A 23,020-nucleotide genomic window follows, 5' to 3' on the forward strand; every position below is an offset into this window, starting at 1 on the left:
TATACTGTTGCTAATATGAACACTACATTATATAGCTGTAGTTCACATGCAGAAATTTCAAAGTGCTAGTCGACACAATATTTGCTTACTTCTACAGTTTTGTATTTATACTGTTGTTTTGTATAAATGGCAACTCCTTTATCCATTCTAGATCTGCAAGTGTAAAATGCTAAATTATGCCCATTTATACTGACACTTCCCATCCTCACAATTAATGGTGCTCAGACAGACTAAGTATATCAATATCATTCTTATTTTTGAGATCATCGAAACACATTAACAGCTCATATACTTTATTTTTTATTGCTCTGATATTTTGGTGAAGTAAATTGATAACAGCCTTAGTTTTATCCCCATTTACTGTGCACAAAGCTTCTTTTATTCTATTTTTCTTGATTTTTGTCTGTCTGGATTCTGGTTTTAACCTAAAAACCTGTCTACCTGGTCCCATTAACCACAGGAATCATCCCTTGTGTGACTGTGGCCCCCCTTACAGTATCTACTAATAGAGAAGCTAACTTATCTTTCCCTTTCAGATTTAGGTGCAGGCCATGAGTAATGTATTTCCACCTACTAATGCACGGGTACAACCGTTTCTCTAGTCGTCTTGAAACATTACTTGACTTTTAATTAAGCGAAATAACCACATTTTGTCTTCATGAAGGCATTCCTAAGACTCAGTACTGGACCACTACGACTGTAACCCAACTGCCACCTCAGAGTGCTTTCGTGATTGGTCGGTTAAGTCCGCCAACCACTTGCAACATAACATTAATTCTACTGTTAATATTTGAGGATCAGTTTTGAATGACTGAAATTGTACTTACATGTGCACCAATGTGGATAACGTCTTCATCACTGTCACAACAGTTTCTCAATTACTTAAACATTAAATATTAACACTAGACGTTATTCGTCTTGGCGCGAGATCTGACGCGGGATTCCCTGCTACCTATCGCAGCTCCAGGACGTAGCGGAGTATCCTCATAGCTTTCCCAAACTCTGTATGCATGTGGCACGACCGCCAGTAATTTATGGGATGGGTAATCTTTCGTTCCTATTGGCTCACGTAGCTACAGCACTGTAAGCATTTAGATACGATATGATAAAACATGGTCTACAAAGTGGCATAAAGGCCACATCTTCTTTTCGAGCGTACTAGTTTTGTTCCAAACTATCTATCTCAATAAACTGTTTTCCTTGACCAGTTTTGACGGAACTCACTGCCATTACTATATCACAGAAGCTCGGCTCGTGTTCATGCCATTTATTGTTTATCATCATCTATTACGGTACTGCCGCCTCGTTTTCTTATTCCATTTACTGGCGTCACTAACTACCCGCCTTACTTACCCGTGAGTGGCAACAGCAGCTCATATCGATACGTGCACTGGCTTACCATCTCTGGAGCTACCGATAGTATTTCCAGGTCGTCGTGTGTCTGGCGGTCAGTTGGGGACGGACCAGCAGTGGAGTCGGGACGCAGCAGCAGTGAAGTCAGGACAGAGGCGCGGACAGCCAGTGCTCACCGACTGCTGGGGACACACATAAACTGTCTGATGGAGGGAGGTTGGAGCGGGACGACCGTTGGTTGGTCGTTCGGTTGGTCGTCTCATCGGCCGACGTATATTTGGTCCTTTCACCGTTTCCCGGCCTGGGCAGTCCGTCGGTTGGAGTGGAGCGTCAAGGAAGTCTCCGTCGCGCCAGTTCTGGCCGGGGCTGCTGACAGTGTGTACACGTGGTTGGAGTGTGAGGTGCTGCTTGCTAGTGCTACGAAGTTAGTCGTCCACCGATCTTCGACATGAAAGTTGAGTCCTCACTTAACTTACTATCGAGCCTCAACTGTTTACATTTCTTCGTTTGATACTGGTTGTCGCTTTTGGGACATTCCCGCGAGCAATAACGTGTGTGCATTCAAGTCGGCCAAGATTCCAGCCATCTTCCTGTGGAGTTTAACTTAATTTATTCCTGGTTACTGAAGTTAACCAGAGGTATTTTCTGCCTGGTGGCCGTTGAAGTTCCAGCTACCTGCCCTGATCGTTGACGTAATTTTCGGCAGTGTATTTTCCTCGTCGTGTTGTTGCTGTCCAGCCCGGCGTGTAGTTCGGCAACTAAGGTGCTGTTGGTCGTTGTGGGCGCCAATATTCTGTGTGTCGTTGTACTGAAATCTTGTGGGCGTTTAGCTCGTTGCGTGAAGCGGAACTGATCTTGTTGATTGGTCGGTCGGCTGTCTGTCAGTTGGGTTGCCTTCAGATTAAGAAGTCGTTGGACAGGCTGCCTGTCCCACCTAAAAGGGCGTTAGTGCAGTAATCCCAGGCCGACCCTTGGAAACTTCTGAGCGACGTTCCTTGTGTGTTACATAGTAATTTCCCTGTTTGGGTTTTAGTTATTTGGTTGATGCATGGCCTTCAGCCGAGTATCAATATCTTTTAAATTAATGTTCTGGTCTTGCCCTTAAGGCATGTGATTGTTATTCTTTGGTATGGGGCCTTCAGCCGAATTTTACATGAAATGTTTTAAGATAAGGTCTTCTGCCTTTTAAATTGAAACTCTTTTTCTAAGCCTTAAGCCGTTAAACATATTTTGTTGATATGTGGCCTTCAGTCGAGTATTAATATCTTTTAAATTAATGTTCTTGTCTTGCCCTTAAGGCATGAGATTGTTATTCTTTATAGGGGCCTTCAGCCGTATTTTATATGAAACGTTTTAAGATACGGCCTTCTGCCTTTTAAAATTGAAACTCTTTTTTCTAGGGCTTAAAACATTTAATTATTTGTTGATGTGCGGCCTTCAGCCGAGTTTTAATATCTCTATAATTAATGTTCTTATCTCGCCCTTAAGGCACGGGATGGTTATTCTTTGGTATGGGGCCTGTAGCCGAATTTTGCATTAAATGTTTTAAGATAAGGCCTTTTGCCTTTTGATTGAACCTCTTCTTATTGCTTAACATGCGGCATCCAGCCAAGTTCCATTAAAATTAAATTGCTAAGGACTTCAGAGTGTTTAGCTTGAAGATTTGAAAAATATTCTTGGGTGAAACCTTCAGAAGAATCTTGTACTTCAATTTCTTGTTTAGGCCTTGTGTCTTGATTTTGAGTGTGGCCTTCAGGCGATCTAAAGTTAATCGAAGGAGGTCGATTAAAGTTTTGAGTGTTTTTCATCCTTGTTGTGATATTGTGTGTTGATGAATAAAGTTTGTACGTTGAGTGCAACTGACAGCAGCTTATTTTGACACCTTTCCCGAACCTAATCCGCTCTGTCCTGCTAGCCCAGGCATTTCACGTATCACAGAAGCGGATGATACAAAATTTGAATTTTGAATTTATTGCTTTGTATTGGATGCTGGCAGGTGTAATGTCTCTTGCAGCGGTCTCTCCGCAATATTTTCAGAAATTTTATAAATTATATAACTCAGTACATATCTCGAAATATCTCTTCTTATCTTACCTATTCCTAAACTTTAATATACGATGATTATCATGCAAAGTAGTTTCATGCCCTATTACTCCTTGGAGCGTGCATTTACTCCATGGAATAGCTTCTCTGCTATCTATGTTTTCTCTTATGAAAAGAAGGATTGAGATCTTGCCGAATAGCCGTGAAAGAACGAAGATGTATATGTATGTATTGTTGAGGTAGTCGCCATCTTGATGAGATTCTGTATGAGAAGGAATTTAATACATGAACTAAACTAAAGTAAGTGTGTTCGCGTATTATTTAACAGATTATTATTGACAGTGTCTGCTTACTACGCTGTGTTGCACGGGATCAGTGGGGAACGTCTGATTTACACTGGACGAACCTGCCGTTTTGTATGCTCAACATATCCAGCTTATTGCTTTCAATAAATAGGCTAACACGGTCTTACCAGCAGATCTCCGGTCTTCCCCATGTGATCACCGAAAGTTAATAATTATTACAAATGTTTTGAGGAGATCGACTGACAATTTTCGTCGCACCGAGACTTCGAAATAGCTTCACTGCCATATTGAATTTAAGTTAAGCTCAATTTAATCAGGATAGAACAGTATTGAACTGTGTGAATGTGATAAGCCTGCTTTGTGAATGAAAATTCCCTTAATATACGCATGTTTTTTACTGTCCTGATCAGTGAAGCTAAATCAGGCCGGTGTGGGAGAGTTTTTTAAATTTTTGATCCCACTAAAATATTAAACAGGTAACAACTACAATGATTAGATTTAGTCGTTTCTTGTGGTTTTGTGGTTAGTAATTGCGTGTTGTACAGTATTGCACAGTGTTGATTGTCTGATGCAAGTTGTGTAATACCGATGAAACCAGTAATATAGTCCAAACGAGAAACTCGAGGAGTCTCCATCTCAATACCGACTACTTGGTTGGTTTAGCAGAGGGCCGAATCCTAAAAAAAACAGAGTGTACGATAGGTGGACGACTGCCTTCTACGTAGCGAGAGGATGTCATTATTGACTTACCATTCTGTAACGTTTACAGTAGACTGAAATAATCACGTGTGCAAACAGTAGCAAGTACTAAACGCCACGTGCTTGCGACTGCTGTGTTAAGCCCGACTGCACGGGTGTCCCGAAGTGTTAGGCTTGTCAGATAGGGCGAGATTATTTATGAGCGCAGTCTGCCGTTTCAGCAGAAGGCGCCGACTCGCGCGTCTCGGAGTAGCGAGCGAAGAGCAGGGCGGCGGCGGTCGGGCAGCCATGGCGTCGGAAAAAGCGGTAGCGGGCGTCGCCACGCAGTTCCTGGGCGCCTTCGTTGGTGAGTCTGGCCACTGGCGCAATATCGACCTTTCACGAAAGGACCTAACTGATCTTCTGATTTAGAGGTATAGGAATTTCTCTTCGCAAGTCGCGTCATGTTAGCTAAGACTCGAGCTCTCGAAGACATACAACATTTTCCTTGTCAGGAGCTGACTGCCAGGACCGATGCGTATCTCTGGCACATTGCAGTACTGGGTGGTGGGTGACGTCACCCGGGCATGCGCAAATGTGAGGAGTAATCAGTGAAGATAGCACAGCCTTTCCATAAGCAAGAAAATTCGGAGCAGAAGGTGAAAGAGATTTGCTCCATCCCCATTCCTAGCCCCAAACCACAACCACTACTTCTATCTGAATTCATGTTTCTAATTTTGAATGATCGGTCTCTTGCACCCAACCCCAGGGAGTGCTAAATTTATGGTCAGTTTGTGTTAAGTTTACTAGGATGGATCCAAATTATTTCGTATGCTTCTTTTCGCACTGTCTCTGATTAATGTTAAACGTGAGATCGGAGCATGTTCAGAGATGATATAATATCATGTCATAAGGCTATGGTACGCCTCCACTGATTTTTCGTTAATTTCCAAGGATGTTTGCCTATCGACACAGTGGGCCGAAACGATAAATATCGAACGCTCTATTCGAAATAGACCACATGACTGCGATTGTGGTGGCGGGAGTTATGAGCAGTGTTTACAGTAGTCACTACAGCAACGACAAAAGAATAACGGTGACTAAAATACTTTAATTACAAAGGAAATGACTTACCTCTCTCGTCATCGACGTTGTCGTCATGAAAAAGTTCATTTAATGTGTATGGTACGGGAAGAGTTCCCTTAATGCCATAATTTTGGTAATCTCTGTGTATGCCACGCAAAAATCTGGGTAAAGTATCACATGCGTCGACGATTCCTTGCAACCGTAAGTCATGGAAATACGGATACTGCAACAAGTAGAGTTGGTCTCTTTCTCCTGGACGCCCTTCTCTTTTAGTGGAATATTTCACTTATTTCCACAGCCTCTCGATGTTCTGCGTGTGGATCAGCGAAAGACACGAACTCTACACAATGGTTCACGAACTCATGGTTGAATCCTTCTGCTTTTAAGCCGCGCGGGATTAGCCGAGCGGTCTGTGGCGCTGCAGTCTTGGACTGTGCGGCTGGTCCCGGCGGAGGTTCGAGTCCTCCCAAGGGCATGGATGTGTGTGTTTGTCCTGACGACAATTTAGGTTAATTACTGTGTAAGCTTAGGGACTGATGACCTTAGCAGATAATTCCCATAAGATTTCACACACATTTGAACATCTGCTTTTAATGTTTTGAAGGATTGAAAGCCGTCTCTAACCACTTTGCTACGGGCCAGTATAAAGTGCTTTAACAAACCGACTAAAGTTACTTTGTCTCTGGAGAACACTCTTACTAAAAATTACTTACGGGACTGTCGTTCTATGCCACCGAATACCAAAATATGTTCGATTTAATTCTTTAAAGGTCGTCCTCTCTGATTTTTTCTTCTTACTATGTGCTACTCGTCCACTTCAACTACTCTTTTTGTTCCACCGATCGGTACACTGTCGTTCGTCACTATTACATAACTTCTCTGCAAACCCCAAATAGCTGCACACGGTACTGGTAGATAAGTCACTTTCTGATTCTGTTGCTTGCAGGATGTACTCTCTAATCCAGCAAGCTGCAACAATTATACTGGTCTGGATGATAATTCTCAACAGTCAAACTATGTATTTTTCCTGATGGTCGTTCTATTTCCACAACTTCCACAATGAAATACTAAAGGATTTCACTATCACAACTCTTCTTACTAACTTTTATGGATTTCGCCTCACTGCAGTCTACACATTCTCTCCTTTCGTCATCCGGCGTTAGTTTATATCTCCGACAGAAATTCGAACTATTCCCAACATTACATAAGCATGCAATTATATTCTTCCACGTCAGGCAATCGTCCGAAGAACAGTCTGCGACATCAGACATCCCAACTCACTACCAACATAGATCGCACTGGTTTTCGCAGCAACTCATAAATCATAGCAAACTCACAAATAATTTGTCATAAATCCCGCCACCACAGTCGTGTGATCGATTTAGAACCACACGTTCGATATCTGCCGTTTGCAGCCTGTAGTTTCGGTAGGCAAACGTTCTTGGAACTTACCAATTTATCTTTTCTGAACGCGATGTTGCGCTTATGTTCGTACAGCGTTCGGACAGACTACAGATTTCCTGTTCTATAATCACATTGCACGTTGTAAAAGCCAGGTACCTCAAATGCAATTTTCTTGATGCAATAATTTATCAACAGCCGTATGTATTGTAGAAATTTATTTTATGAACTTCTTATGTGGTACCAGTTTCGGCATTACATTGATGCAATCTTCAGGCCCCACACGTCATAGTCGCAAAATCGCTATACACGAAAGGAGACATATAACTGGATCCGTGAATCAAATCGCTATGCAACAGCTGTCTGTATCGCCTGGCCACCAAGAGCTGTTGCATATCTATTTGATTCACGGATCCAGTTATATGGCTCCTTTCGTGTACAGCGATTTTACGACTATGACGCTATGACGTGTGGGGCCTGAAGATGGCAACAATGTAATGCCGAAACTGGTAACACATAATAAGTTCATAAAATAAACTTCTACAATACATACAGCTGTTGGTAAATTATTGCATTGAAACGTCCCATTTGAACAATTATACATGACTGTCCTTAAACTGACACACAATATTTTTAGCGCAACGCAATCTGACTTTCAATAATCCCTACAAAAGAATGGCCCTATACTTTTCACAAATCACTTACCTCACAAAAATCTTCGTTACCCGAACTGCTGCAATACAGCGAGCGCCAGTACTGCCAGCTAAATAAAAGATTCAAACTACGGAAGGCTCTAACTACTGATAGGCATAGTTAGCAAATGAAAGATTTTAATAGAGAACAAACAATGTATTTACCTTAATAGTGTTGAAAAATCATAATATACATAGCAATTCATGACATCCAGTCTTACAAATTTCAAAACTCCGCCATTTCTCTCCCCACATCCACCACTGCTCGCGGCCCACCTCCAACTGCGCCACACTACGCGCTGTTCACATCCAGCTGCCCAACACTACAATGGCAGACAACAATGCAAACTAGCCACAGACTGCACACAGCACAGCCAGTGATTTTCACACAGAGCGCTACGTGGCGTTACCAATAAAAAACCTAAACAGCCTACTTATAGCATCAAGAAATACATGCCAGCCGTTGTCTCACAGTCCATGATGGATCAACAAAGATCAAATGCACTTGATCGCTGCACGCAAAATAGCTTTAGCTCGCAAGATTTACCTAGTCTAATATGTTGTTTTAGGCTCCTCCACAGTAAACGAAGAATGTCGCTGGATTATCTTTTTCGTCGGCTGAATATGTTTTGGCTTTTGTTTATCAAGAAACCTAGATATAACAGGGAGCTAAATAAGTAATGCGACACTTTTTTTCTGAATCCAGGTTGGTGTTATTCGGGATTCCAATTCATCGTATTATTACCTATTCTTCTGGCTGCAAATCTCTGTTTTTCAACATAGTCTCCGTTCAATACGACGGCCTCCCACCACCTTTCTCGGAGGGCCTGTATGCCCGCGTCGTACCACGTCGACGTTAAAGCTGACGCCTTGCTGTATCAATAACCTACCCAACACCCAAGAACAGCTTCCAGCGGAGTGCATCCTGCAATAGACCTGTAAGATGGAAGTCGGAGGCAGCGAGATCCAGGCTGTAGGGTGGATGAAGAAAAATGGTCAAGTGAAGTTTTGTGAGCTCCTACCGGTTGCGAAAACTTGAGTGAAGCCTTGCGTTTTCATGGAGAAGCAGAAGTTCATTTGTATTTTTGTGGTGACGATCACGATGAAGCAGTTTCTTCAATTTCTTGCTGATAGCATTTTACACCTCAGAGTTGACCACTGCAGCATGAGGGAGGACATCAAACAGAATAATCCCTTAAGAGTCCTAGAAAACCGTCGCCATAAATTCACCGGCTGAGGGAGCGGCTTTGACTATTTCTTCGGAGATGAGGCTGTCTGGCGCCACTCCATGGTTTAATGTTTTGTTTCCGGTTCGAAGTTATGAACCCATGTTTCACCGCCTGTGAAAATGTTTGACATAAAACTGTCGCGATCAGTTTTGAAGGCGCGAGCACTTTCGCACACATTGTCGTTCGTAGTTCTTTACGGTCTTATGCTAGGCTGCGGGAAACTCTGAATAACCCAGCTGCCGGACGAATATGTCATCACTATCAACAGTGAAAAGTGTACACCGAGGCGTATGCCTGATATCCGCCGATCACCTCGAAAGAGAGTGCGTACGATCCAGGAGTCACAGCTGTGTGAGGCCATCCGACACGTGGGGGATCGGATAGGTTGCGTGACCTTGTTGCGATGATTACAGACGCCTCGCCCAACGACTCACCGTGCTTTTGTGCACTGCTAGGTCTCCGTAGATATTCTGTAAGCACCCATTAATTCCTGTGATGCGGCGCTTTTCCTCCGAAAGAAACTGAATGACAGCTTTCTGCTTGGAAAGCACCTCAGTTACAGACTGTCGCGTCTGTAGTTTCTTGTGAGCGGATCAGGATGGGAGCAAGACGCTAAATCCAGTAATGAGGTGGCTCTTCCAACTCGAAGTCCTGGTACTGGAAAACTAGCTGGATATTCTTTGCAGATAAGGGAACTCGGTGGGATAAAGGACGGCCGGCTAGGGTGGCCGAGCGGTTCTAGGCGCTACAGTCTGATACCGCCGGCCCGCTACGGTCGCAGGTTCGAATCCTGCCTCTGGCATGGATGTGTGTCATGTCTTTAGGTTAGTTAGGTTTAAGTAGTTCTAAGTTCTAGGGGACTGATGACCTCAGAAGTTAAGTCCCACAGTGCTCAGAGCCATTTGAACCAATTTTAATAAATGACGTATACTTCTGACGAAATAACTGAGATGAAACACGAGGTAGGATAAGACCACTGTCGAACCCTTAGAGGCACCAACATATTTAATGTAAGTTGGGCAATCCTGCATGTACCCTGTGCAGATAAGTGCCACGAGAAACTAAGTCCCATCCCGAGGGCAGAGTAACTCATTTCCAGCGTCTGAGCCAACTATCGAAGGAATCTCCCAGCAGCACCACCGGCCCTGCTTATATAGGCTGGTCTGATGCAATTCCCCGCGATCACGCGAGTCTCTCGTGTCCTGTCGTCCTTCCAGAACATTCTGTCGTAGCTGGTCATGTAGCTCCAGCGTCCATTACCACAAAAACGCAACCTCTCCTGCTTCCTAGCGCCCTGGCTGACGTTAGGTTGCTTTTCTACATGTTCATCTTATGCAATCTTATGCATTTCGGCTCCCATCCGCGAGCCATTCGTGACAAGACGGCATTTAGGAGGCTATGTGTAGCTCCACCACCTATCGGAGCTTCATGAAACTATAAGGGTTGAAGTATTTTTCAGTCGGAACTAGCCGAGAAAAAATATGTTGCATTACTTATTGAACGCCCCTCAGAATCTGATTTTTCCGAAAACAGGAGGCGTCTTTTTAAGCAAGTATCGTTTTGAAATTAAAAGAAGACGTTCTAAGATATCTCAATTATTTTCTTTTTACATGAAAGCCTTTACCTTAATCTACTTTTCTTCATAATTTCCGTCAACACTGAGGCACTTCTCATAACATTGTACCAGTTTTTGAATACCCTCCTCATAGAAGTCTGCCGCTTGACTTGTTAACCACAGCATCGCCACTGTTTTGACTTCGTCATCGTCTTGAAGACGCTGACCGCCCAGGTGTTTCTTCAAGTGCAGGAACAGATGGTAGACACTGGGCGCAAGATCGGGACCGTACGGAGGATGATCTAGAGTTTCCCATGGAGAAGATATGATGAGATCTTTGGTCTGATTCGCCACATGCGGACGGGCATTGTCTTGCAGCAAAACGATGTCGTTGCTCAGTTTCCATGGACTGTTGCTTTGATTCTGGTGTGACGTGGGCCACCCATGTTTCATCTCCCGTAACAATTTGGCTTAAGAAATCATCACCGTCGTTGTGGTACCGCTCAAGGAAAGTCAATGCACTGTCTAAACGTTTGGTTTTGTGCACATCCGTCAACATTTTCGGTACCCAACGTGCGCACAATTTTCGGTAATTCAAGTGCTCGATCACAATGCCATACAAAACACTACGAGAAACATTAGGAAAGTCATCCCGCAAGGAGGAAATTGTAAAGCGTCTGTTTTCTCTCACCTTATTGTCCACTTCGTGCACCAAACTTTCATTAACGACCGAAGGACGCCCACTTCGTTGTTCATCATGCACATTTGTGCAGCCGTCTTTAAATGCTCTCATCCACTTTCTTACCATTACATCACCGATAAAGTTTTCTCCGTAAACTGCACAGATCTCACGATGAATATCGAGCGCTTTAACGCATTTAGCACTAAGAAATCTTATAACAGCCCGTACTTCACAGTCGGCGGGACTCTCGATTATCGGAGGCATCTTAAACACTCAGTACACAACGTAAACAAGGTAGAATCCGACTGTAATGGCGTCAGTGCGTAGATTAAGGTACAGGCTTTCATGTGAAAACAAAATTATTGAGATATCTTAGCACGTATTTTTTAAATTTCATAACAGTACTTACTTAAAAAAAACACGCCTCTTACGTATGTCTCGGAAGTCATCAAGCGTGGAGAGATGTAAACGAGCCTAAATAATGTTTACGTTGACCACAGTTGTCATGGTGACTTGGACTACTACCAGGGGTCTCAGGTCAGGCAAAGGACCTCCCTAGCAAATTCTGGGCCCGCCAGCCTCCGTCCCTGGCGTGGTGCATGTTTCAAGCTTTCATACACCTGGATGACGTCGTATCTGGATAACACAATCGACCTTTCGTGACACGAACCGTGTTTCATCTGGTGAGGAGACTCACGTCAATCTGCCCTGCATAGTGTGCTACTCGTGATTTCACTGTCCCTTAACCATTTCCGTTGATGGTCACGTCAATACCACGCGAACAGCTTCGCCGAGTTGCTCGTTCCCACGCGCCGGGTCAAAACAAACCTCCGTTTCGTCAGAGTCGCTTATGTCAGTGTATCTCCGAATTTTCGGCCCGTGCAGTCGTTAGAATGGTTCCCCAATTGTCTCTGCTTCGCTTGTTTATCACATTTGCCAACACGCCATCTGCTGGCATTCAATCTCGTGAATCAATGGTCCTCAGCGTATAACTGTAGTGGGTGTCGATCGCTAGTCGCCTCATTCACCTTTTTTATATGCAATGTTGCGTATGTTTAACAACGGGAAATTGCTAGTCTTTACACCATTTGCAAGTCTTCCTGATATCTGTTACTATGATTTGGAGATGTGTCTTTCCCAAATGTGTCTACATCATCTACAATCATAATCACTCAGTTTCCAATGTTATCCATTAGCTCTGTACTTCTTGAACGTAGCTTAGAACGCCGTGAGGTTCAATAACCAATCCAGCTGAATATCTGACGCTGTCATGTTACACTTTTGGTGTTTTAGGAGACTTCACTGTCCTTACAGCATCATTTTCTGGTTCCGTTAAATACCTTTTATCACGCAATCTGTTGTATGGAAACACACAGAATAGCTTCGGTAATACATATTATTCTATGGGCCACCAAACGCAGTATCGTAATTCGAGTTTTCTGTGTAAATGGTGTCATTTTTGACGTTAAGTACTTTAACGGGCTATATTTCTCCGAGACATATACAAACCACTGACCGCTTAAGGTCTTAAATCTTTAGATGCTTAAATCTTGACAGCTTGATCTCTACCATTTGCAGCCGACCCATAACAGTGTAGAGTTTCGGGATTCAAATGCGCTATGAAGTTTTTTTTTCAGGTTTTTGATGAATTTAAGTAGCTTTATAAGGAACAGTTTAACATCATTGAAACATGAATACCTAGTAACACGTTTCCAGATGACGTGAGATGCAGGAGCAATAACTTCACAGAAGTATGGCACTGTTTCTTGGTGATCTACTCAGATACTAAGACAAGCTTCGAGTTCATTTTTTTCCCCTTTTAGAGAAAGAAGCAGGCTGACGTTTTTATTCAGTTAAATCCGAAATTATTTTCAATCGGTAATCTTATACATCAGATTGTCAGTGTACTTCATTTTTGTGTAATTTGTCATGAGGTGTGTGCTGCTACTGAACCTTTAACCACTCTTCCGTGACTTTTCTATTGACAGTGATGGTGGTGGCTTCATAGAGACATATCGCGCTTTATTAAAAGAACAGTCAGCAGAGATAGCTATTAAATTCCTAACTCAATTGTATGATGTACAGTATCATAAAGGCCAAATTAAGGCTTCCAATTCAGAGCTTATGGTGTACACGTGTACTTATGTAGTTTTATCCCTTAAAGGAAAAACAAGTACCCAGACTGGAATTTACAGGATGGCAAGAGTAAAGCTGGCAGGTAAACTACGCATAAGACGGTAATATCATCATTCACGAATGGGCACAGAAAATAAAAAAGAAACGTATTGAGACATCCCATTACCACTTCATTTAGAAATTTTCAGAACTGAACACGCCCAGGTTGATAGGGAAGCCTTAACAGGCAGCACAGATAATTTGTAAGGATGACCTACTGGCAAAACGACCTGTTAAATTCCACATGGACAGCCAAATGAAGTTACATTTCTGTGTGACTTTTCTATAGGTTACGTTTGACTTGAGCTACTTTTTTTCGGTATACAGACTCGATTTAGATAATTTTCTAATGCTCTCTATATCGTTTAGGTTACATAGTGAAAGATAAAATTTTTTAGTTTAGCCACCCTGTAAATTAGTTTAGATTCCTTGTTTGGCCACCCTGTAGGTTAGTTTACATCTTACGGTACAGTTTAAGAGTTATTGTCTCCGCTTCGTCTACCACATGTGTGTTAAAAGTACCCTTTCTTTATAGCTAACCTCATATCACTGAACACTGGTTACGTCGTCGGGTGGTCGGCCGTGGCTATCCCTGTTCTGGAGAACAACGGGACAGCCAACGATACCGCTCCGCTGGATCGGCCGCTGACTAAAGACGAATCATCATGGGTGGCGACGGTCCTCTTCATCGCATGGATCGCGGGCCCTGCAGCTTGCAGCTTCATAAGCCAGCGCTGGGGCTACAAGGTCGCCGGTTATCTGGTGGGTACCATTTCGGCCATGGCCGGAGTGATCATCATGCTGGCGCCATCACTGGCCACCATGCTGGTGGGACGAGTCTTGACTGGATTTGCTGCCGGGTGTACACCTGTGGTCACCACGACCTACATAACCGAGGCGGCACAGGAACACATACGGGGCGCTGTCGGAACTTTCTTTGGGCTCCTCTTCAATGGTGGTATCCTGATCGCTTACCTGATGGGCGCCGTAGCCTCGTACCAAATCGTTTGTGCTATGGCCGTCATCTTGCCAATTGTGTACCTACTGGGGTTCTTCTTCCTGCCCGAATCACCACAGTATCTACTGTCCAAGGGTAGAGATGGCGACGCTGTCAAGTCCTTGAGATGGTTCCGCGCTGCCGGCCACAACGTCAGTCAGGAGCTGGAACAGCTGCGGTCGAATCTCGACAGTGGCGCGTCGGAAAACGGGGGGAGAGGGCTTTCGGTGGTCCAGTTCTTCAAGGACAGGACGTGCCGCCTTGGCTTCATTACCGTCGTCATGATCATCCTCAACCAGCAGTTCGCAGGGGTTACGATAGCTCTGAACTACTTAGTGCAGATGTTCTCCGCAACCGGCAACAGTTCGACAGCGGCCTGGTCAGCTGTAGTGGTTGGCGCCCTGCAGTTTCTGGCGACCTTCGTATCCTCCGCACTGGTGGACCGGGCTGGGCGTCGCCCACTCCTGATGGCCACCAACGGCGGGATGGCCGCCTGCCTGCTCGCCCTGGGCGGCTACTCCTTCGCCCAGGACCGCGGATCGGACGTGGCTTCTGTCTGGTGGCTGCCTGTGGCCGCCATGTCGCTGCTGCTCTTTCTCAACGCCATAGGCGTCGGCCCGCTGTTCTTCGTGATCGTCAACGAGCTGTTCGCTCCAGAGGCCGCACCAGTTGGCGTCTCCATTGGCCTCGGTTGTCAGATGGTGGTCGCCACCTTCGTCATGAAGTCGTATGTCATACTCGTCGACTGGTTGCAGCTCTACGGCTGCTACTGGTTCTTCAGCACTTGTTGTATCCTCAGTAACGTGTACATATTCTTTTTCCTACCGGAGACAAAGAATCGTCCCATTAGTGAAATTCTTCGAGATCTAAGGAGAGAACGGAGAAGTAAGAATAGAGACGCAGAAAAGTACGATGAGGTGTCTACGAAGGAGAGTCGTCAGCAAGTTGCATAGTAGTGTACATCATCTACAAAGTATCAGAACAAAACCAGTGATTTGCCCGATAGTGAATTAACTTGAAGGGCAGGACTGAATTCAGGTTCCTAGATCATTCCTTTGTACTTTTGTTAGTTTTCTTTTTCTTATTTGTGCAGAGGGTAAATGAAGTCACTTCTGGCACAACTAAATTGTGTATACTGTGTGAAATGATTCTGTTTCAAAAGTCAAAGTCACGTAAGTATTGGGCGCTATTTAGAGTATAAGGAATTGCAAAGTAAGATTTTAACTCTGTGGCTTTAGGGCTTTTCATCTATCGACAGTTAAATTTACAGTTATGTAACGATTTAAGAACCGTTTCGAAAGGTCTAAACTCGAAACCGAAAACTTCGAAATACAAGGCGATCAAAAAGTCAGTATAAATTTGAAAACTGAATAAATCACGGAATAATGTAGATAGAGAGGTACAAATTGACACACATGCTTGGAATGACATGGGGTTTTATTAGAACCAAAAAATACAAAAGTTCAAAAAATGATGACAGATGGCCCTTCATTTGATCAGAATAGCACTAATTAGCATAACAAAGTAAGACAAAGCAAAGATGATGTTCTTTACAGGAAATGCTCAATATGTCCAACATCATTCCTCAACAATAGCTGTAGTCGAGGAATAATGTTGTGAACAGCTCTGTAAAGCATGTCCGGAGTTATGGTGAGGCATTGGCGTCGGATGTTGTCTTTCAGCATCCCTAGAGATGTCGGTCGATCACGATACACTTGCGACTTCAGGTAACCCCCAAGCCAATAATCGCACGGACTGAGGTCTGGGGACCTGGGAGGCCAAGCATGACGAAAGTGGCGGCTGAGCACACGATCATCCGAAGACCAGTATCAGTTGCAAAGCGATTTAGAAAAGATTGCTGTATGGTGTAGCAGGTGGCAGTTGACGCTAAATAACGAAATGTGTGAGGTGATCCACATGAGTTCCAAAAGAAATCCGTTGGAATTCGATTACTCGATAAATAGTACAATTCTCAAGGCTGTCAATTCAACTAAGTACATGGGTGTTAAAATTACGAACAACTTCAGTTGGAAAGACCACATAGATAATATTGTGGGGAAGGCGAGCCAAAGGTTGCATTTCATCGGCAGGACACTTAGAAGATGCAACAAGTCCACTAAAGAGACAGCTTGCACTACACTCGTTCGTCCTCTGTTAGAATACTGCTGCGCGGTGTGGGATCCTTAACAGGTCGAATTGACGGAGGACATCGAGAGGGTGCAAAAAAGGGCAGCTCGTTTTGTATTATCACGTAGTAGGGGAGAGAGTGTGGCTGGTATGATACGCGAATTGGGATGGAAGTCATTACAGCAAAGACGTTTTCCGTCGCGGCGAGATCTATTTACGAAATTTCAGTCACCAACTTTCTCTTCCGAATGCGAAAATATTTTGTTGAGCCCAACCTACATAGGTAGTAATGATCATCAAAATAAAATAAGAGAAATCAGAGCTCGAACAGAAAGGTTTAGGTGTTGGTTTTTCCCGCGCGCTGTTCGGGAGTGGAATGGTAGAGAGATAGTATGATTGTGGTTCGATGAACCCTCTGCCAAACACTTAAATGTGAATTGCAGAGTAGTCATGTAGATGTAGATGTCGGACATTTTGTGAACTTTGTTTTTTTTTTTTTTTTGGTTCTAATAAAACCCCATCTCATTCCAAGAATGTGTGTCAATTTTTACCTCTCTATCTACATTATTCCGTGGTTTATTAAGTTTTCAAATTTATGCTGACTTTTTGATCACCCTTTACCTGCTGGCGTAAGGACTGCCTATCGTTTTCAAGTCAACCATAGATCACGCCTTACTGCACATTCAGTGTGGCTTTAGTTTCACAGCTTACGACACTGGACTAAACTCGCTTTCGCGAAGCCTGGGTATACTTTCAATGTTCGTCAATGCGTGTTTAGGCATGTGAAATTCCAGCAACAAAATAACATACTACTTTTGCGATAGCGGTAAAGAATTTCTTATGTACATGACAACTGGGTATAATATATAATTTCTGTGATCTCTCTTCCGCCGAATGCGAATGTAAACCTGAACATTTTTGCAATTTTGTTATTGTATTGTGTGGTCAATGTGATACATGTCTGTACTGTGTTCATAATAACTGTTTCATCAAATAAACTTCTCGAACCTTTAACAAAGGATGTGGAATGTCTGGTTCTCATTTAATGTCAGATACTTATAAAACTGAAATTGTAACTTGCATAGTGACACTGTGGTTGGATGAGTGGTACGTCCTATATGTATAGTGGCTCCATTTATACAGCTTTGTTAAGAAAACAGCAGAGTGCTGAATACATAGCACTCTAACAAGGAACCCCTTTAATGTGAGGCCGCAAGTTCAGTCTTTAGCAAGGCTCATCCGAAAGAGTTCTGCTAACAATTACGACAGGAAAAATATTAGCTGCTAACGACTGACCATGGGCATCAGGAGGGCGACAGAGAATGAGTGCTCTGGAGGTGCAGAGATCAACCTTCCGTGGGTTGTATGTATTACACTTCAGAAAATGGATGTCGTCGACATTCAGGAGATGTTCAAAACAAACCATTGACTTGCACCATAAATACCAAATGAAAAATAGCGCGTCACAGTGATCACAAATTTCACACCATCGAGATCGAAAGCGAACTCATTGGGGGCCACAAACCGTTCACGATGTTCAGCTAGTTGTCCATTCTTTAAGAATGTATGTAGGGCCATATTGGTGTAACGGGGTGCTGAGAACTGATGGAATGTGATGGCATGCAACCGAATGTGGAATACTCTGTCGTGGAGATCATCATGAAACTGGCTATCCATTAAGACATAGCTAAATAAACTGTGATAACATGTTTTATAGGCACAGTAAGAAATAAACATCCAGAGGCTGAATTTGTTCAGTAGATCCCGGTGCTGTTAACTGTAATGTCACACACTTTTCCAGAGGGAACTATTGCAGTCGTCATTCTTCTGACTGATTTTATGCGGCCCGCCATGAATTCCTCTCCTGTGCCAACCTTTTCATCATAAAGTAAAACCTGCAACGTACGTTCTCAGTTATTGGCTGGGTGTGTTCCAGTCTCTGTCTTTTTCTACAGCCTTGCCTTCTACAGGTCCCTCTACTGCCATGGGAGTTGTTCCGTGATGTCTTAACAGATGACCTACCAACCTGTATCTTCTTCTTGTCAGTTTTTCTCATATATTCCTTTCCTCACCGATTCTGTGGAGAACCTCCTCAATCGTTACTTTTTCAGTACACCTAATTTCCAACATTCTTCTGTAATACCGCATCTCGAATGCTTGAATTCTCTTCTCTCCCTGTTTCTACATAGTTGATGTTTCACTACCATACAGTGCTGTGCTCCAAACGTACATTCTAAGGAATTTTTTCCTCAAATTAAGCCCTATGTTTGATATTAGTAGACTTATTTTGGCCAGGAAAGCCCTTTTGACAGTGCTAGTCTGCTTCATCTGTCCTCCTTGCTCCATGGATCAGGGACTGTTTTGATTCCCAGGTAACAAAATTCGTAACTTCAACTACTTCATCATCACCAATCCTGAGCCGGCCGCTGTGGCCGAGCGGATCTAGGCTCTTCAATTCGGAACCGCGCTGCTGCTACGGTCGCAGGTTCAAATCCTGCCTTAGGCATGAGTGTGTGTAATGTACTTAGGTTAGTTAGGTTTAAGTAGTTCTAAGTCTAGGGGACTGATGACCCCAGATGTTGAGTCCCATAGTCCTTGGAGCCATTTGAACCATTTTTTTGAATCAATCCTGATATTACGTTCCTTGCTGTTCCCATTTCTGATACTTCTCAGTACTTTCTTCGATTTACTCTCAGTCCATATTCTGAAGCCATTATATTCTTCATTCCATTCAACAGATCCTGTAGTTCTTCTTCACTTTCACTGGGGATAGCAGTCATCAGCAAACCTTATCATTGATATCCTTTCGCCTTGAATTTAAATCCCACTTTTGAACCTTTCATTGATTTCCGTCATTGCTTCTTCACTGTAGAGACTGAACAGTAGGGTCGAAAGACTACATCCCTGTGTTACACCCTTTTTAACTCGAGCACTTCATTGTAGGTCTTGCACTCTTATTGTTCCCTCTTGGTTCTGGTACGTATTATATATTACCCGACTTACTCTATTGCTTACACTTATATTTCTTAGAATTTCGAACGTCTTTTTTAAGGCTGACAAATTCTATGGACGTGTCTAGATTTTTTCTTTAGTCTTGCTTTCATTATCGACTGCAGTCTCAGAACTGACCCTTCGGTGCCTTTACCTTTCCTAAAGCCAAACTGATCATCATCTATCATATTCTCAACTATATTTTCCATTCTTCTGTATGTTATTCTGGTCAGCAACTTGGATGCATTAGCTGTTAAGTTGAGTGTGCGATAATTCTCGCACTTGTCTGTTCTTGCAATCTTCGGAACTGAGTAGATACTGTTTTTCCGAAAATTAGGTGGTATATCGCCAGACTCATACATTCTACACACGAAAGTGAATAGTCGCTTTGTTGACACCTTCCACAGTGATTTTAGAAATTCTGATGGAATGCCTTATTTGGTCTTAAGTCCTCCAAAGCTCTCTTAAATTCTGTTTCTAATACTGGAACGCCTATCTCGTCTAAATCGACTCCTGTTCCTTCTTCTGTCATATCAGACAAATCTTCCCCCTCAAAGAGATCTTCAATGTACTTTACCCACCTATCCGCTCTCTCATCTGCATTTAACACTGGAATGCCCGTTGCACTCTTATGTCACGACCCTTGTTTTTCATTTCACCGTAGGTTTTTTTGACTTTTCTCCATGCTGAGTCAGTCCTTCCGACAGTCAGTTCTTCTTCGATTTCTTCACATCTTTCGTGCAGCCATTTCGCCTTGACTCTCCTGCTTTTCCTCTTTATACCATTCCTAACGGACTTGAATTTCTGTATTGCTGAATTTCCCGAGATATTTTTGTACTTCCTTGTTTCGTCCATCATCTGAAGTATTTTTTCTGTTACCCATGATTTCTTCACAGTTACCTTCTTAGCGCCAGCAGAGGCATAATTTGCTCTGAGAGAGTACGATTTTTATACACAGACCAGGAATCAAGCAAAAGCAAGTTATTTTGACCAGCTATTGGCCAAAAGCAGTGCTTATGAAATAGTAGTAGTTCTCTTAGACCATTTTTCCCACCATTGATTGTTGTTGTGACACAAATAATTCCTACTGCCCTTGCAAGATCACTCACATAAGAAAGCGTCGTAGGGTCAGAGCACGTCCAACCTCACGCAGCACAATAAATAACATTCCAGCCAATTGACAGTCGGCGTAATAATTGTATACGAATGCGTTAATGCGTTGATGTTAGTTGATCTTGATACAACTCTATTGGTACCATTAATTACCATGGTTTCTTTCATATGCATTTACTCTTGACATCCCAATTGTTCGGAGTTGAAAAGAAATTCCTTACTGAACGAATGGGTAAGTTTGTATATCTTATCTAAAAATTTTCGCCTCGATTCTGTAGTTTGCTGTGCATCGTCAGTTGACATTTTGTTTTGAAACTTCGTTATATCACGTCTTCCAGCTCTGTAGCATTGTCTGAAGCTATGCACCCATCCACTGCACCCCTTGAAATCACTTCGATCTACAATCGTGCACAGTTTGATGTGCATATCGCAGTATGCTAATTGCGACCCAGGTTTCGGCCTTTATGCCATTTTCAAGTGATTTGAGTTTATGTCATTAACATACATTGCGGGACATCAAGCTCAAAATTGGCCATAAATTAAGAAAGATATACGCTCACCACGAAATGTTAGATGTAAAATCAACATCTTACTGATCTTTTCTCAAGATGAGGATTTTACATATTACTAGTCTTTTTACAAGATCATCATCTTACTGATGTTTTTACAAGACAATGATTTTACATCTGGCATTTCGTGAAGAGTGAATACGTTTCTTAATTCGTGGCCAATTTTGAGCTTCGTGAACTTGGTGTCCTGCAATATATGTTAATGACATAAAGTCAATCACTTGAAAATGGCATAAAAGGCCGAAACCTGGGTCGTAATCACATAAACAACAAAATGGCTCTGAGCACTATGGGACTCAACATCTTAGGTCATAAGTCCCCTAGAACTTAGAACTACTTAAACCTAACTAACCTATCACAAACGCCCATGCCCGAGGCAGGATTCCAACCTGTGACCGTAGCAGTCCCGCGGTTCCGGACAGCAGCGCTAGAACCGCTAGACCACCGCGGCCGGCAAATAAACTACAACACAGTCAAATGGCGGTGCGTTCATTTACAAACCAGTTTTTGTAACAAGTGCACCTTGTCCTCCTTTGAATATCTGTAGGGTTTTTTATGCAACACAAGGTCGTATTGCTGCGGACTCATTCGGAATGTTCTATGCTGCTGATGATTTTCCATGTATGTAATTATATTCAGTATCTGCTTCTTGCCGGCCGGAGTGGCCTAGCGGTTCTGGGCGCTTCAGTCTGGAACCGCGCGACCGCTACTGTCGCAGATTCGAATCCTGCCTCGGTCATGAATGTGTGTGATGTCCTTAGGTTAGCTAGGTTTAAGTAGTTCTAAGTTCTAGGGGACTGAGGACCTCAGAAGTTGAGTCCCATAGTGCTCAGAGCCATTTGAACCATTATCCGCGTCTTGGACAACGATTGTCCTTTACCGCGTTTCCATGGAGACGGGATTTGTGACTCCCTGTCCGACAAGGATGCTGAACTACCTGGTTCGACACTTGGTTCAGTATCACTTTCACCTGTTAAGTTCGTGTCGTTATCAATTCGCTCCTCATGTACATTGTCTGAAAAGTCGAGTCGTATAAGACACCACAAATCCCACTGACTCATCATGCATAGGCGCTAATATTTCATCTGACAGTTCTTTCTCACTCTGCGAAATTCCTTGGGTTCATTTCCAACGAAATACCAACTTTGTGTACGAACTGACTCCACGATTATGTCTCATAAATATTCAATGGGATTAATGTCGGGCGATCTGGGTAGCCAATCATTTTCCGGAGTTGTCCAGAAATGTTTTGAAACCAATAGCGAACACACGTCGCCTAGTGAGATGGCGCAATGTCATCCACAAAAAGTCATCGTTATTTGGGAACATGAAGTTCATGCATGGTTGCAGATGATCTCCACTTAGCCTATAATAACAATTTATAGTCAATGATAGTTTCACCTGGACCAGAGGACGCTGTCCATGGCATGTAAACGCAGCCCATTGCGTTATGGAGCCACCACCAGGTTGTACGTGCCTTACGGACAACCTAGGTCCATGGTTTCGTGGGATCTGCGACACAGTCGAATATTACCATTACTTTTTACCAACCGAAATCGGTACTCTGCTGGCCAGGCTACAGTTTTCCAGTCTTCAAGGGTTCAACCAATATAATCACGAACCCAGCGGAGGCACTGCAGGCGATGTCTTGCTGTTGGCAAAGGAACTCGCGTCCGTCGTCGGCTGCCGTAGACCATTCGCGCCAAAAATACGTCCCACTGTCCAATGGATACGTTCGTCGTATGCGGTTATTTCACGCATTGTTGCTTGTCTGTTAGCACTGAAAATTCTACGCAGACGCCGTTATTCTCAGATGATAAGTGCAAGGCGTCGGATACAACGTTGTTCATTGAAACAGGTAATACCTAAAATTCTGTGGCTCTCGAAATATTGAATTCCCCAACGATTTCCGAAATGCAATGCCTCGTGCGTCTAGCTCCATCTATCAGTCCACGTTCAAAATTTGTTAATATCCGTCGTGCGGCCAATCACGTCGGAAACCTTTTCACATGAACCACCAGAGT

At 43.3% G+C, this 23,020-nt stretch overlaps 1 protein-coding gene across 1 annotated transcript; it reads left to right on the top strand.

Annotated features, from left to right (window-relative positions):
- Positions 1-4,688: 4,688 nt before the first annotated feature.
- Positions 4,689-16,185, top strand: LOC126092847 (facilitated trehalose transporter Tret1-like). Its single transcript, XM_049908577.1, has 2 exons — positions 4,689-4,746; positions 13,735-16,185. The coding sequence occupies exons 1-2, from the start codon at positions 4,689-4,691 to the stop codon at positions 15,147-15,149; spliced, it is 1,473 nt and encodes a 490-aa protein (XP_049764534.1). The 3' UTR covers positions 15,150-16,185.
- Positions 16,186-23,020: the final 6,835 nt, after the last annotated feature.

Source organism: Schistocerca cancellata, chromosome 7 (genome assembly GCF_023864275.1).
Source record: "Schistocerca cancellata isolate TAMUIC-IGC-003103 chromosome 7, iqSchCanc2.1, whole genome shotgun sequence".
NCBI classification, from domain to species: Eukaryota; Metazoa; Arthropoda; class Insecta; order Orthoptera; family Acrididae; genus Schistocerca; species Schistocerca cancellata.

Coding starts and splice junctions, on each gene's coding strand:
- LOC126092847 (XM_049908577.1), top strand. CDS start 4,689: ATGGCGTCGGAAAAAGCGGTAGCGGGCGTCGCCACGCAGTTCCTGGGC. Junction 4,747..13,734: donor GTTCCTGGGCGCCTTCGTTG/GTGAGTCTGGCC, acceptor CTTTCTTTATAG/CTAACCTCATATCACTGAAC.